At 43.7% G+C, this 17,531-nt stretch overlaps 1 protein-coding gene and 1 long non-coding RNA gene across 13 annotated transcripts in view; one reads left to right on the forward strand and one right to left on the reverse strand.

Annotated features, from left to right (window-relative positions):
- Positions 1-17,531, reverse strand: part of FGGY (FGGY carbohydrate kinase domain containing) — a 409,967-nt gene that overhangs the window by 190,954 nt on the left and 201,482 nt on the right. For 11 of the 12 annotated variants that reach the window (XM_082357732.1, XM_082357725.1, XM_082357730.1 and 8 more), the window contains one exon: positions 12,957-13,085. The exons of the other annotated variant lie outside the window; for it this stretch is intronic. In XM_082357732.1, coding sequence (XP_082213858.1) covers positions 12,957-13,085 — 129 coding nt within the window. The remainder of the gene's footprint in view (positions 1-12,956; positions 13,086-17,531) is intronic. 12 annotated transcript variants of the gene reach the window in all.
- Positions 1-17,531, forward strand: part of LOC309613393 — a 29,706-nt gene that overhangs the window by 3,637 nt on the left and 8,538 nt on the right. Inside the window, exon 2 of the long non-coding RNA XR_014235703.1 lies at positions 619-10,286. This is a non-coding gene — a long non-coding RNA (uncharacterized lncRNA). The remainder of the gene's footprint in view (positions 1-618; positions 10,287-17,531) is intronic.

The following is a 17,531-nucleotide window of genomic DNA, read 5'->3' on the forward strand; positions in this document are numbered from 1 at the left end:
GGGAAGAATGTACGCAGCCATAGTTGTTGCGCATATCAAGTGTTGTCTAGGTAAACGCTTAGGTGGTGCCCAGATCATGGTAAGTGTACCAGATTGGAAGAGCTCTTTATTGCTCTGCTTTTGAAATAAAAATTTTAAAATGCAGTCTTTCAATTAGCCTGGACTCAGTTTTGTTCTTTCTGGATTACATACAGATGACTTTTGACTGTAACCAACTTGAGTTTAGACCAGCCCTCCCACAAAAGCCCTCTTTTAAGGTGTTAGTGGTGAAGTCCATTAGGATCATGTGGGGACCAGATACAAGGCAGATGTTCAGGCCCCCGTCAAACCTACTGGTGTGAATCTGTCATAGTGGTGGTTGCAGGGACCCAATAATCTGCATTTTAACTAATTCCCTAGTTGACTACGCATACTCAAATTTGAAAACCACTACAATACGTAAATAAGGACAGAAATCAGATGTACCAACAAGCGAAACAAAAACCTAACTATGTTCAAATTAAAATACTCATTTTTTTGGATTATCTGTGTTATGATTTCGATTTACCATGGGTAATTGGAAATAGTGTAAATAACCTATTTTCTCACGTTGCCCCTCTATGAATTTTCCATTCTCAGTGTTCAGTAAACAGTCATTTCTAACCAAAATGGGAACAGAGGGAAGTTATGTGGGAAAATTTGTCATTGCCACCAACAAAATGAAGATGGAACATTCAGAAGTATGGGCACAGAAATCCTAAAGGGCTCTGGAAGAACACTCAGCAACTCAGACTACAGTGAGCATGGGCAGACTTTGTACATTCTCCGTTTGGATTTGAAGAGAGATGACAGGACCAGAGATAAATCTCCTCTCACAGAGACAGTGGCCAAGATCAGAGTGGGTAGGAGACAGTGAAAAGTAGCACTGCCCACCCTCAGGCCTGATGGATGAGTAACAACGATGCTGAGATACAGAAGTCAGAGGTGGGGAAATGCACTTTCCCTTCCAGCTATGCTTCTGCAGGTTGGGTAAGTGACGTTGCAAAGGTAGACGGCAAAGCCCTGGCAGCAAGTGGGTTATTTCCGAATTCCCAGGGACTGGGAAAATAAACATCTGCTTCATTCCATTGAAGTGAACACTTTTGTTCTAAGCTTAAAATGAGCTGGCATTTTTTTTTTTTTTACTGCTCTAACTGTTCCTTTGCACTATCACCCATTGGTATTACAAATCAGAGCTGCACTCCAAAAGGCAAATGCTTCATGTAGAACACTTGACATAGTTTTCACATGACAATCAGTGCTGAGGAAGCTATGTGAATAGATAGGGTTGATCCAACTTAATTTTAGCATCCAACCTCCTTGACTTGGAATTCTAGGCTTTTTACATTTGAGCTTCTGACCTGGAAGAGCTAACACTTAAGGGCTCACCATGTGTCAGGAGAAGGCGTCTATAAAATGCAACCGCCGGACGAGGCGCTACTGTCATTACCATTTACAGAGGAGAACTCTGAGGCACTGAGCAGCTGAGCAACTTGTTAATAACCAGTGGCAAAGCTGGGAGCGCAGAGCCCACACCATGGTACATGGCTCTGACTTCCCAGCCATCTCTCACTGTTCCCCTCACACTTGAACAGCAAGCTTCCCATACTGAAATGCTCCTTGATGAAGTCAGGCCGTTCCACACTCTGAAGTTTTTCACATTCTGTTCCTGCCTCTTGAAATGCTTATCCCGTTTCCACCTCCTAGGTGATGCTTCTCTCACTTGTCCTGGCAGAGCTAGTTGATCCATTCCCTGCCCTCTTGTGACACTTCCCTCTCATCTGGGAAAAGCAGCATGCAGGTTACAATGAGATTTTTCTGATGACAGGTCTGCCTTCTCCACCAGCTGCTAAGCTCCTCTAGAGAGAGGACTGGCTCATCTCTGGCAGCCCCAGTGCCCTGTATGGCATCTGAGGCCCATACAAGTATGGGCCTAACACATATTTGCTGATTAAATTAATTGCTACCTTGCTTCTTAAACCATAAAATGTTCCCTCACTTCACTGAGGTCTGTTTCCTCAAATGTCACCACTCTGGATTAAACTTTCCAGAACTCTCTGTACTGGCAGCAACTCCTGGAACTCTCCATTGCTTTACACAGACCTGTTCTTCATAACACTTAGCAGTACCTGATAAACACACATGCATGCCTATACACATACATATATACACACATATACCCACACATGCATAAACACATATATCCAAGCGTGTATGTGTGTGTGTGTGTGTGTGTGTGTATACTGGCACACACACATATACACAAACATACACACAAGCATTCAGACATACATACACATTTATGAGCATGCAGATATAGGCACATCTGTGCACACACATGTATACATGGATGCTCATACAGATATGTATAACAAATGCACACACGTGGACACACATAAGCACATGCATGAACATGCCCATACATGTGCATGTGTGTGCATACACATGCATGCATGCATACAGTGTATATAAAAATATACACATATATGTTTATATGTAAGGTTATGAACACCCTCAGCAAGATAGAAGCTCTACAGAGTAGGAACTTGTCTCTATTTACTACTATACCCAACACCCCTACAACAATGCCTGGCACATAAAAGGAAGATATCACATATTTGGTAAATAAAGGAATGAATCTTTGAATTTCTCTTGCTCACTGCTATCATTCATGATGTAAATCCGCTGAGATCCCATTAGTCATACCTAAATACACATAGCACTACCAGACACTGTTCTAAGTGCTTTACAGATATTAGCTTATTTATTCTTCAAACAACTCTATGAGGTGGGTGCGATTATTATTCCCATTTCACAGATGGAAAAACTGAGGCATGAAGTGTCAAGTGACTTCCCAAGGTCACACAGACAGGAAGTGGATCAGGATTTGAATCAGTTATGTGTTCTTAATTACTGTTGTGTTACCTCAAGACTTTTTCATTTTCACTGTCCTTAGAAGTCACATTCCTATATCATAGCACACAACATGATAAAATTAGAGTTATCAAGCTGGGGTCGGGGAGATGATACTAAAAGATCTAACTAGAGACTAGTACAATGTTTCTATATCCCCAAAAATTTTCTTTCTTAGTTTCTCTAGACATCTATACTGGCTGCAGGATGCCAGGAGGCAATCCTCAAGATCCTCAGTGCAAGGAAAAAACAATCTTTTTTTCTCTTCACCCTTTATAATGACTCATATGAATGCTTAGTTAAGAGAAAATTGAAAACAAGGAAATTACCCAGGCCCGTGGGGAGATGATAAGGAAGCAGACAGCGGTTCAGATGTGAGGCTGCCGCGGAGGGGCGATGACTGGAGATGTGCATTTTCCCACCAACAGCTGCGGATGTGCAAGCCCCAGAGTAAACATTAGCGCTCAGGGTTATTACATGGATGTGAAGCACCATGTGCTGAGTTTCTGTGCCATGAAAAACAGTGGACCTTTGGGGTAAGCCTACTCTCACAGCCAGTGACGCAAGTGCAATCTTAGACTTTGGGTCCCCAAACAAACACTTTTCCAGCAGTCTTCTACCTTTTGAACTTGGGGTGGGAAGTCCTCCTAACAGGTGGTTGGCAGCATCAGAACCTGGGGCTGGGTTATTCTGTGTGTTTTTGTTTTTGTTCCCAAGCTCAGCGAAGGAAAACAGCAGCTCATCTTTTCAGTCACATATTAATACATGAGTGAATAAGTAGAACCTTCTGGTTAAAAATTCCCTCTGGATACCAGATAAGGTTCTGAAGCTGATGAGTTGGTCAGAGATTTGCTTGAAATCAGGGACTCTGGGCACAGGAACTCACACTGAGTCAACACACTCTGCTCTGTTTAGAAGGAAGCACTTGCTCCATTGTTTGATGAAAAGTCTTCACCAAAGTAAATGTGAAATGACGGGGAGAGACAGATCAGCATTACAGTCTTGGATCCAATCCTTCCTCATCCTGTATTCTTAAGCAAATCCCTTCCCCTACTGGAGTGTTCATTTGCTCAACCATTAATGGAAGCAAAAATACCAGGATGATGGTTTGAAAGTGGCAAGTCACTACACAGATAAGTTTAATATCAACATTAATCAACAAAAATAATCAACAAAATTATTATCAACTTTAGTATTACTGATCTCTCCACTACACAGTCAAAAAATAGCCAGCCTGGTCTAATAAGCCTGGTCTTATTCCCCGTGACTGGGAGAGCCCCAAACATGTGTGCTGTTTGAAGTATATTTTATTAAGTCCCTTCCCCAATCTGGGCCTCAACTCTCTCATCCATAAAATGGATCTAGAAACAAACCTACCTGGAAGAATGTTTAATAGAAGCTCTATCTTCCGTTTTAGATATAGACATATGTTTGTGTAATTATAGGCTAAGGTAAGTAAATGCACAGACATACCTAGACATACATAAATATACTAGAAGGGCAAGCAGGAAAAAGCTCATGGGCTCTGGAGTAAAAAAAAACTTGGACCTAGGATCCAACTTTATCATTTACTGAAATGTCACACTGAAACAAGTTATTAAACCTTGATATCCTTGTATATTAAATGCAGAAAACAATGGCAGCCCACAGTGTGGTTGTGAGCTGATGACACTGACTATTTAAGTGCCCAGCACAAAGCTGGGCACAGACTGAAACAAAAACAATTGTTTTGAACTTTTCAGAAGGAACTTGAAATGCCAGGTATTTTTATTATTACCAGCTTTTGAGGGAGACCCTTAATGCAGACTGTGACCACGAAATGGAAGAGACTTACTCATGAGTGGCTTAGAACAACTAGTTTACCTATCTGATAGCCAGCCAGGATCCTGACTGCAGCCATTAAATGGGATATCATGTGTAGAACGGAATAACATATACGCACATACAGGGATGTATACACACATACACGTGTATGTACACGCAATGCATATACAGCTGCACATATACATAAGCACAGGTGTGAATACACCCACTTCTTGCCTGTTCTTATTTTCCACGACGGATAGAGTTCCAGATACCCAAAACCATTCCCTTTTCCTAATTTGGAGATGGTGTGGCATAACAGGGAAAGGGCCCCTGACCAATGAATTAGGAGGCTCAGTTTCTAAATTCAACTCTGACGGTAATTTGCTGGGGTAACCTTGGATGACTCACTGTTTTTCTGGGCTTCAGTTTTCTCATCTGCATATTGAAGAATTTGATACAGAAAGTCTTTGAGCAACCTTTTAGTTCTTAAGCCTATGATCACTCATTATCCAAACAGGACTCTGTATATAAAATAAAGAAGTTAACCATTTCAGGGTAGGCTCATAGCTGCATATCCTGGGTTGTGTGGCACAGATTTAGAGAGGGGTAGGACAGCAGGAGGGGGCTGTAGCCCCGCAGGCCTGCATTTCTCCCTGATTTCTGACCACAGAAAAGAGTGGTCTCCCAGCTAAGGCTCATCCCTCACAGTCCAGAGAAGCGCAGTGTTCCGGGGAAGGCCTGGGGTCTGGGGACAGCAAACCCAAAGCCGTCCTTCCCCCCATCCCCTCTGCCCCTCACCAAGGCTCATGCGGCTGCTCTGGTCTCAGGCAGCAGTGGTTCTCATTAAACCAAACCTCAGCCTAACACAATAACCTTAAAATCGCACCAACAAACTCCTCCTCCCCCTTTCTGATTCACATCCAGGAACTCCCGGAGTCATCCTCGCCCTATCTGCTTGGGCACTGACACCGCTTTTCTCCTTCCAGATTGCCCGGCAAGACTTTATCTGCTCTTCTAATCCCCCTCCTTACAGACCGTCTGCCTCTTTGGATCCAAGCTTCTCTTTCTTGTTGGACACACTCCCTCCTGCCCCCAGTTTCCGGTCCGAGCCTGGGCCTGGCTCCTTCTCAGCACAGCTGTGGTTTGGTCTGATTTGTCTACCTGAGAGTTGCACATCACTTCTGCTTCTGACCTGTGTGCCCAGTGCCAACCTGTCCCGCAAACCGTCTCCTCTGGGCACCAGGTGATGACTTCCATCCTATAATTGGTTTCCCGGCCCCGCCCCAGACACTCAGACTCAGGATCCTTCGCGGGTAGGCTGTAGGTATCTATATATTTTTTAAAGGCTCCCCTACCTGGATTTAGCAATCCTTGTTTTGTATATTTCAAAATCCTCTCACTTTTATTATCTTAATTAACTCACTGATTCACGGGGGACTGACTCTGTGGGTCCTATGCTGAATGATGGGCAGAGTGAACATGATTTGGTGGGAAAAATGAAATAGGTGAAAGTGTGGCAGAAACACAGAGGAGGGAGTGAATACTGGTTTCTAAGAGCAGGGTTCAGTTTGGAGACATCTCCACTGTATAAGTAACATGTAGCCTGACTGCTGACACATGAGTAGGACTGTCTAGGTGGGGAGCGGGGTCACCCCAAACAGGGCGAACAGCATGACCAAAGGCAAGGAGGCGAGTGTATATGACGTGTTGAAAGCTGGACAAGTGGTCTCGTGTCAGACTCTGGGTAAGACGGAAGGGGCAGGAATCATCTTATACTCCCTAGTCTGAAGTCTTCACTCTACTGTCTTATCTCAACTATTTTCACCGAAGAGTTAATTTCACAAAGTCTATTTTGACAAAGTACTAATATATCAGTAAGACCCTTATTTGGGGCTGTGTTTTGGCTTCTACGGAAATAAACTGAATTGATGAAGGGAAATACTATCATTGGAAGGGTTTCGGTTTAGAGTAGGACTTCTCATTCCCAGCACTTCGAGGCGGGATAACTCTCTGCTTCGGGGCTGCCCTGAGCTCTCTGTAGGACGTTTAGCAACATTCCTAGCCTCCGCCCACCACATGCCATGCCAGTTCCTCTTTCCAAATGACAATCACAGAAATGTCTCCAGATAGCGCCAAGTGTACTGTGGGGGCGGCTGGGGAGTTAAAATCCCCCCTGGTTGAAAACCACTGGTACAAAGAAAAAGAACAAGGGCTCTGAAGTCAGACTCAGGTTCAAATCTTGCCACAATACTAGCTATGTGATGGTGGAAATGTTACTCTTTCTGCCTTCAGCTTCCTCACGTACAGAATGGGAAATAACCAGATAGCCTTGTAGGATCATCATGAGAAGCAAGAGATAAAGTATATGAAGTGTCCAGCAGAGTACTTGGCACATGAAAGGTAGTACCAATAAGGGTAGTGATTCTTGTTTTATTAGTGTATTACTGTTATTATTATTATTAGAAATAAAGCCTAACTGAAGTTGGAAAGTTACAACAAGTAAATGAATTGCATTTTACCAAGAAGTAATAATAGGGCAGGAAATGTTGCAGTTACATTACAGACATCACTTCCTCTAGGAATCCTTTTATAATTCTTCAAGTCTCAATTCTGGGCCCATTCCATATTTTTCCAAAGCCTTATATACTTGGAACATATAATTGCATTGTTTACTTAATGTGTGTTTTCTCTACTAGACTACAAGTTCCCACAAGTCCAGTTCTCTCTCATATTCACCTTATACTCTCATCAACTAGTAAAGGGGGTCATCAATAAATATTTATTGAAAGACTTTCTTTTTTTAATACTTGTTACTCACTCAAATGCTACTTTAAGTGTCAAATTCAAGAGTAGACTGGAGCACACTGTAACAGATATGCATTCCATAAGGCATGGTGACTAGAAGTGGGAGCTCTGGAATCAGATAGTGTGGGTTTAAATCATGCATTTACCACTTACTAACCGCGTGACTTTGAGTAAGTTAGGTAGTCTTTGTGAGCCTCATTATTTCATTTAACGAATGGAACAAAATAATAGTATGTATAAAGTTGCTTTGAGAATCAGTGTTGCTCTAGAGCACTGACAACGGTGAGAAGAAAAGTTGGCAAGCTTTACTGCTCACTGGAATTAACTATGTGTTGCTCTAAGAGGGCATGGACCAGAAGCTCCTTTTGCAAGACGGGCTAAACCAATTCTTCTGCTATAAGAAAGGAAGGAAGGAAGAGGAGAGAGGAGGGGAAGGGAGGGGAGGGAGAAATTCAAAATCCTCAATTTGGTTTGATTCTGCAACTCAGATGAGCAATTTAAGCCAAATCAACATCTGGCCTAGTGAGCAATTTAAGCCAAATCAACATCTGGCAAAGAACCCAGTATCTGGAATCAGAGTGACGCTAAACCTAGGCACAACGTTTGCTCTTGGCCAACACCTGCTAACATGATGGGAGCACAAAGGACACGAGTTTCCAGACATCCAGGACTGGATCAGGGAGTGCTCAGAACAACTCATTCGCTTCATGGAGAACGGAGCCAGGTACACCTAATGTACAGGGCAGCCGCCTCTGTAACGAGAGGTTACTCTACTTCTCAGTTGAATATCCATCCCTCACGCAGGGGATCCCATTCATTCACTCCTTCACTAAATATGCACGTGTTAACGGTCCTCCACACGCAAAACACTGTGCTGGGTGCTGGGATATAAGAATGAAATGGCACGGGGCTCACTCTCCAAGAGTTCACAAACTTGTAAATGAGACAAAGTTGCGCACGTAAACCTGGGTGATGTGTACTGTAAAGGAGGCAAGTCCCAGGCATCATGGGAGCGAGAGGAAGGAGGGCTTAAGTCAGCTTGGGGGAGTCAGGGAAGGCTCCCGGAGGAGACAGCCCGGCTTCAGGATGTGATGGAGAATCAGAAGCTGGTCTGATAAAGAAGAACAACTAGGGGAGAGGGCCTGAGACAGAAATCAGCTTGTTACTGCCGTTCAGGACAGCTGGGCTGCCGGAGCCAAGAACAGACCTGGAACAAAGTTACCACTATTTTTACAAGCTAGGAAGAGAGCAGCAGCCGGAGCCCTGGCCAGAACCACCCCCACAAAGAGCAAACACACCTCCTCCCGTCTTCTGGCTATCTGCGGGAGAACTTACGAACCAGCACCTTAAGTACAAAATGTTCTCTTAGCTTCGATTTCTATTCCCAACAAGTCCTTCCTCCTCTTTTTTCCAGAACTGGAAAAATCATGAGTTGAGTTCCACTTGCTTCTTTGATCTTTATCCTCCCGTCCCAGGCTTCCCTGGAGACTGAGAGTCCAAGAGTCCTTCTCCAAAGCAGAATGCCGACCCCTCGTACCAGTCAGAATGTGGGGTCCAAGGTAGGTCACACCAGGTCAGCACTTGAAGGGACCGTGATTGTCAGGGGCTTGTTTGTGCAAGGCCTGGATGGCATCCAACTCCAAAGCCAGATTCTTAACCTGACACTTGACAATCTCTTAGCATGGAGTTCATCTAACCAGATCATGAGGTTGCTTCTGACCACAATCTGTACAGAATCTTAAAGTAGTGAATCCTGTGTTCTGTAAAAGAGTATTGGGGAAGGAAATTTAGGGCAGATTCATGGAAGGCAGATGAAGTCCAGGAGCCTGGGGTTCTTCTCTGACTGCCTATGCAAAGGGAAGACAGTTCTCCTGGATAGTAACTCAGGGAACTTCCATTTATAAAGCTCCTACTTTGTGCCAGGCACTGTCACTTCAGAGTGAGAAAAATTGAAGAAAGATACCTCATTATTGCGTGCCTACTATGTGCCAGATGCTACACCAGCTGCTTTACCTGTTTATGTCATAACACATCTGTGAGGAGGGCATCACTATCTTGTATGGCAGAAGGGGAAATTCGGAAGTGTGAAGAGGTATGATATTTGGCCCAAGGTACACAGGTAGAGAGAGTAAGAATTTAAACCCAGATCTTCAGATTCCACGTTCAGAGCCCTTATTACAGCATCATGATATGTCTCAGGGGTTAGTTGTCTCAAACCAATACTATTAAGTTACAAACATGCAGGCCAGGAGAGAATGAGAATTTTCTCTCCAAAAGGTGTGGTGCTTTGGCTGCTTGGTTCACTGCTATAATCTCCAGTGCCTAGACCAGTAACCACCATGTTTACACACATTCAGTAGCTATCTTTAGTAACTGCACGGCTGGATGGGTGGATGACCTTTTCAAGATTTTCAGGCCTCTCTTCTCTTCTACATTCTGAAAGGGGCATAGGCGGCGTGGGAAACAAGAGGGAATATTGGCTCCCAGGCCATCTCTTTTTCCCAGACATCCTAACCCTAAACTGGCTGTAAGGTGAAGGGGAGAGATGGAGGTATAAGAAGGATAAAACTTGGTCAAAGTTGCTCAGTAGGTCTTCACTGTCCCACAGCAGCTGAGAATCGCCTGCCTGGTACCTCCCCAGCCACTGCTGGCCCCTAGGCTCAGCCCTTTAAGAAGCCAAGGTCCTAGGCTATCTTTCCACTTAAAGAACTTACTTTTGGAAAACACAAGGGAAACTCACTAACGTAAGTGCATTTGTGTTTTGTTTTGTTTTTATTTATTTATTTATTTTTGGCTGTGTTGGGTCTTTGTTGCTGCACGCAGGCTTCCTCTAGTTGCAGCGAGTGGGGACTACTCTTCGTTGCAGTGCGCAGGCTTCTCATTGCGGTGGCTTCTCTTGTTCCTGAGCACAGGCTCTAGGTGCACGGGTTTCAGTAGTTGTGGCTCGTGGGCTCAGTAGTTGTGGCTCGCAGGCTCTAGAGCACAGGCTCAGTAGTTGTGGCGCACGGGCTTAGTTGCTCTGAGGCATGTGGGATCTTCCCGGACCAGGGCCTGAACCCATGTCCCCTGCACTGGCAGGTGGACTCCTAAGCACTACGCCACCAGGGAAGCCCCATGCATTTGTGTTTTAGAGGGCAAAAAAAAAATCTCAGCCAAAGCTTCTAAGGGTAAAAATTTCTGCCACTGACCATCTCTGATTTAGGAAAAGAGGGGGGTCGTTTCATGGCCTGGATTCCTTTCAGTGCGGTTCAACTTACATCTCTGAGTGTCTTCAGTACCAGGTGCCTGTAAGGACACAGTCTCCCCTCCTAGAGGGCGCAGCGAGTCCTGGGCAGAAGTGAGAAGGTGTGTTTCAGTCTGTTCCTTAGGGAGGTCTGGGAAACTGACAAGGGAACCAGAGTCCTGCAAGTTCCCAAGGTGCAGCCTGCTGACTTTCAGCATGTGGTGGTCCAAGCCTAGTGCTTGTCCCCTGGGTGCGGGTAGATGACGGAGACTGCTGGCCCAGGGATAAGTGAAAGAGCATGATGGAGGAAGCTTCCCGGGCCTCAAGCAGGTTATGGGAGGTCAGGATTACTAGGAGACAGGAACACTCCATGTCTGTCTAGACCACAAATTCTCTTTGTACCTGTTCTTAAAAACCAAAATCATGACATTCCAATCAAAAGCAGACACTGCCCACACTGAAAAGGGAAAGAAACACCCTTGCCTATAAGCAGTATTTTCCAACCCACATGCATTACTGGCTGGTTACTATTTCTCAGGCACTGTGTTAGATCCTGAACACATAAAGATGAATAAGACAGACATGTCTGTAGATAGATGAGAGCTATCCTGCTCTGAAAATCCAGAGACCATGCAGAAGAACTAGTCGCTGCTTAATAATCTGCTGTATAAGGAAACAGATTAACTTTCACTCTACAGGGTAGGGCTATTTTATCTTATTCTTGCCTTAATGTGACTTTATTCATTTAATAAATTTATCAAGCACCTGTAAGAACCAGACACAGCTCAGCACAGGTTACACAAGATGAGTAATACAATGCCCCTGTCTTCAAGGAGCTTACAGTCTGGTGGAAAAGACAAGCAGATAAAACAGCAATTACAACACAATCATTTCTTCCATAGGGATAGGTAAAAGTGCTGAAAGAAGGACAGCTTAGAGAATTTCAACATAAATGGAAGTGTCTTCCATGGAAAGCTACACAGAGGAGAAAGCATCTAAGATGGGTTTTCAACTTAGAGTAGAAGTTAGCAAGTGGGCAAAGTGGAGGACCAGTCATCCTAGGCAGAGAAACACATGTGCAAAGACATGGAGGTGAAGATGCATGGACAGAGTTCTGGGAATGCAGCTCGATGAAAGCCTTTAAATAGATAACTCTTGTCTGTAATATGAAGTAGGGACTAAAATATCTTTCAAAGTTTTTTTGGACTGTAACCCACAGTAAGAAATTCACTTTCATCATGGCCCAGTATACACATGCACAGACACATAAAATGGAAGTGGAAACGTTAAGTTCCACAAAACAGTGCTTACCCTTACTGTGCTAGACATACTCTGAGATTTTCTACTCTGGTCGGTCCATTCTATTCTGAAAATCCAATGGCCATGGTCTACTAAATTGATCTCATGAAGTCTGAACCATAATTTAAAAAGAAACACTCTTAGAAAGAAAGGCTAGGAAAAATTTGGCTACAGTTGAAGTGAAAAATATTGAGAATCTGAACAAGGCCTCCCTCCCTGCCAAAAAACTGCAATAAGGATGAAGAAGAGGATAGAGTTATCACACTTTACTGTAAACCTTGTCTCATTGTCTGCCTTCCATTTGGGGATGAGATCTTGTTTGTTTGTTTGTTTGTTTGTTTTTAATTAACTTCACTGTCCCCCAGCACCATGCTTGGGACATACTAAGTGTTCAATGGGTCTTTGATGAATGAATAAATGACTACAAGAATGCCAGGTGGGAGACTTATTTAGAAGATGAAACCAGGGATATACCCAAGTAATTGGACATAGCATATAAGCCAAATATATTATGAAAATAAAATTAGAATTGTAAGGGTTTTGGAGTATCTGTAGAAAAAAGCAGTACAGGTTAAGTACACCATCATCATCCATGCTGGTTGGAAGTTAATGTACCTTTATCAAATTTTCGGTAAAGGAAAGAACCACCCAGATATTTATTCACATCATTTTTTCTATTATTTTATGGAGAAATTAATAAAATTATAAATGAATCCTATAATTGATGAAAAGTTCTACAATTCTACCCACATGCCTAACTGTTAAAGGTTTTTCTTTACTGCATCTTGAATCACCAGCTCTCAGTCTTTGCTTTAAAAATAGAAAAGGAGTGTCTTTGATTCTGAGGAGAGTTTGAACACAGTGTTGGTAGTGACATGGAGTAAGAGATTACCTAGTCCTCCCGCATGGGCATCAATTAGTGAAGCTGCCACTGCAATTCCAGCAGGAAGGCCAAGGTCCTTTGCTGCCTCTGGTGTGAGCCCATTTCCAAGAGAAGTTCCAGGAGGCAGCACTTGGTTTCCTGGGTAGACAGGAGAAAAAATAAACACCTGTCAGTTTGAAAAACACAAAAGCAAACAGAGGGTTTTCTTAAGAGAACCTCTCTGCCCCCTCCCCTCTCCTCTGCCTTTTCTCAGCTTCATGAAGATGGAAACCATGCAGCTGCGAAGAGTCCCTACACTCATTTGGTATATGTCCTTGGTTCCCAAAGGTCATGCTCTGGGGTGCTTTACAAAGCCAAGAGCTCTACGGCATCTTTCAAATCAGAGAAAGATTCCATTCATGAGAAATTCCAAAAGATACAAATGCAGTGGCCTCTTGGAGCCTAGGTTGAAATGGTCAAACTGTTCCAAACGAGCTTCCTAACACAGCAGCCCTACCAGCATACCTTACACACACACGCACGCACGCACACACATTCACACATCCATACACACTCCCTGATTAACGTATATTCCTAAAGAAGTTGAGAAAATTTACTTATGTAGTTGCTTCCTATCAGAAGATAAGGGAGGAAATTATTTTGTTTCAACAAAGAATTTCTTAAAAGTTTTTCTCAGCTGGAAAAGAGAGCCCAGTCTAAACTTTGCAAACTTTACAAGGCTGCTACTTGCACAACCACAGAGTACAATTTGAATGGTGTTCTTTGGAGTTGTGCAATGCAGTGACCCTGATATTTCGGGTGACCTTGAATTCCTGCAGTCAGTCAGGCCTTCAGTTAAGAATTTATTGATTGTCTTGCGCTGTGTGGGCGCTGTGTCACTGTAAGAGGCGATCCTTGCCCCCAACCTAGTTAGGGAGATGAGATCAGGACACAGAGAACCATGTAAGTCATTAGAGAATGAAGGGATCCATCTGCTCCCAGGTGTTCAGCAGGGGCTGAGTCACGCCCTCCACCCACCCCAGCCAAGGAATTTATCTTAAGTATTTCTGCACTGCAAGAAGGGTGGGGCTGGACCTCTATATATGCTAAGACCCCTCTGCGCTCCAAGGGTCCGAGATTCTGAATGTGAGCCATTTGCTCGGTGCCAGGATTCCTGCCACTTGTTAATTGTTCCATGGAGTTCCAGGGACGCACAGAGGTGCTGCAGGACTTCTGCGGGTGGAGGTGGCGGGGGGGGGGGGGTTAGAGAGGGAGGCAGAGGGCGAATGGCTCACGACCTCCCCTAACTGAAAACAAAGCTCCTCCACAACATCATTTTTATCCATTTATCAAATTCTATCCAATTTGGAAAAAGTTTAGCTAAGAAGAAGAAGCAGAAGAAGACTGAACCCGCTGCATGGCTTCTTAGAGTGCCACTGTCCAATATGTGAGTCACTAGGCACATGCGGATTGAACATTTGAAATGTGGCCCGAGTAACCAAGGTGCTAAATTAATTTCATGTGAATTCATTTCCATTTCCATTTCCATTTCAAAACTGATAGTTCAGTTACTGAAAAGTACGTTTGCAACAACTTGGGCGTGCAAATCTACTTTTTCAACGTTAATTTAAGAAATCTAAATCAAGTATTTACAGTGAAAATTGAGAGTCTGAATTGAGAGGTACTAAGTGGAAAATACACATCAGAAGTCAAAGATTTCATATGAGAAAATGAATGTAAAATATCTCATTAATAGTTTTTAGATCAATTATATATTGAAATGATATTTTGGATATATTAGGTTAAATGAGATATATTAAAATTAATTTCACTTATGTCTTTTTACTTCAATGTGGCTACTGGAAAATTTTAAATTACATATTGGCTTCTATTATATTTCTATTGGACAGCACTGGACTGCAGGATAAGGTCCAGATGCTCAAATGATGGGGTGGAGAGCACAGGGAGCCTCTAGTCTGCTTTGCATGCACAACCAGCAGAAACCTGGAGGAGAGCAGCACCCTTAGCTGTGGACAGTCTGGCTCTGGACACTGTCTCAATCATGCCACTATGTCTACTAGCTAGCACGTACAAGGCAGCATTCCCATTCACTGAGCACTTCTATGCTGGGGACCGTGCTAAGGACATGTCATGCATTTTCTCACTTTATTGTCACAATAACCCTATGGGAACATACCCTACGTGGGTACTGTTCTAATCTGTCCCCACTGCACAGATGGATGGGGAAAGTCACTGAAAGTGTTGGAGCACAGGGCATGGATTCCACTCTGACAGATACCAAACCTGTGCTCTTATTCTTTACATTTACATTCTGGTGCAGCTTCTAAGTGAATGAAGGAATCAAGAGATGTATTTGTAGAACAAACATTATGTATGTTTAAAAAGTGGCACCATTTAGAAATCCTGCCCACTACATTCAGATTTTTTTTTTTTTCAGGGTGAATTTTCACAGGAAGGTCAAAATGGGAACTTCTATTCCACCTTCATCCCCAATCCTCACAAACACAAAGGCTGTCATTTTCACTGAAAAAAAAAGGTTCAGAAGAGAAAAAGGATTAGCAGGGTGGGGTACACTTCCAAGCCTTTTGGACAGTCATCTAGAAAGAAGCCTTGGCTGGCGAGGTGCAGAGAGAGGCCTGGGCTTGCAGCCATAAGATCTGGGTTCAAATTACATGCTGGAGGAGCACAGGTAGATTTCCCAGCAGAGGCAGCATCTTGAGCAAAGGCCAAGAAAGAAGGGAGACGGCCAACCGGGCTGACTGAACTGGCACATACGCTGGGGTGGGGCCCAGCAGGGGGTGGAGGAGGCCTATAAGGTTGGAGAGAAAAGTAGGGAAATCCAGACTAAGGTGTTTGAATTTATCACAAAGATCACTGTAAGCTTCTGAAAGAGCATTAAGCCAGGGAGTGAGGTGACTGGATTTGCATCTTTTTTTTTTTTCTTTTTTTGAAGTAGAGTTGATTTACAATATCGTGTTAGTTTCAGGTGTACAGCAAAGCTATTTGGTGATACATATATGTATATATCTAGATTCTTTTTTTCTACTCTTTTCTCTTATCGTTTATTACAAGATATTGAATATGCTACCCAGACTCACAGACATGGATTTGCATCTTTTTAAAGGTCTCTCTGGCAGCACTGTAGCAGAGGACAGAATGGGATAAGGAAAAGCAGTGGTGAAGCTATCTCAGTAACCAGAGAAAAGAGAAGGGCATTTGTTAACGTTATTGGCAAGTGAGATGCAGAAACAGAGGCAGATAGGAGAGATTTTGTGGGGCAAGAAATGGCAGGTCGGATGGACCTAGAGTCTGTCATACAGAGTGAAGTAAGTCAGAAAGAGAAAAACAAATACCGTATGCTAATACATATATATGGAATCTAAAAAAAAAAAAAAATGGTTCTGAAGAACACAGGGGCAGGACAGGAATAAAGACGCAGACCTAGAGAATGGACTTGAGGACACGGGGAGGGGGAAGGGATGAAGTGAGAGAATGGCATGGACATATATACCCTACCAAATGTAAAATAGATAGCTAGTGGGAAGCAGCCACATAGCACAGGGAGATCAGCTCGGTGCTTTGTGACCACCTAGAGGGGTGGGATAGGGAGGGTGGGAGGGAGACACAAGAGGGAGGGGATATGGAGATATATGTATATGTATAGCTGATTCACTTTGTTATACAGCAGAAACTAACACAACAATGTAAAGCAATTATACTCCAATAAAGATGTTAAAAAAAAAAAAAAAAGAAAAAGAAATGGCAGGTCGTGGTGGTTGCTTGGATATGGGGAGTATGGTAGATAGGGAGCCATCACCACCTGGATCCCCATTAAGGATGGACCTGCTGTCCGGTGGGCAGTCAGGTCAGCTGCCAGCTGTCAGCAGACAGCTGCCAGCTCCTCGAGTATCATCTTGATGAGGTGATGCCTTTCCCAGGGTGGCCACACCTAGAGACTTAGCAGAGTGGGATCAGAGGGCTCTGATGGGCACCACTCACTCCAGAATACTCTGCCAGGTCGGCCAAGGTCTCGTGGGACTTCATCACATTTGAATTCTCCCTCCACCCAATCCTACTCCAGCCCCCTTCCTTTCACAGGTGGCAACCCCTAATGACCATCTTATAACCCCCAAATCTGTCTCAGCATCTGCTTCCAAAGAACCCGACCTAGGGCAGTAAGCCAGGCTTTCTCCTCCATCCAGTCGTCTAGGAACAAAAATAAATATGCACAAAGATTAACACCCTCTTGTGAACTGGAACCACAGCATTCAGGAACCGTCTATCTGGACCCCAAGCAGGAAGAAGCTTTGTTTAGCTAGAGCCCAAAGGGAAACAGCTTGGCATAAGAGAGGATGATAGAAACAGGCGGGAATCTCTGAGAATTCATCCCAGGAAATCACACTTTATCAGCCAGAAGTGCACTGGGGACCAGAAGAGCTGTCAGAAGCAGGCTTTAGTGTGTCTTGACGACTTTTCCGGAAATAATCCTCCTTTCGCTCTTCTTTCACCATAAAATTAAATTAATCACAGCATCGGTTTTCCCAGACTTAATGAGAACTTCACAGCCTCAGCATTTTCAGTCTC

This window comes from Balaenoptera borealis (assembly GCF_965194805.1).
Source record: "Balaenoptera borealis genome assembly, chromosome: 1".
In the NCBI taxonomy this organism is placed as follows: Eukaryota; Metazoa; Chordata; class Mammalia; order Artiodactyla; family Balaenopteridae; genus Balaenoptera; species Balaenoptera borealis.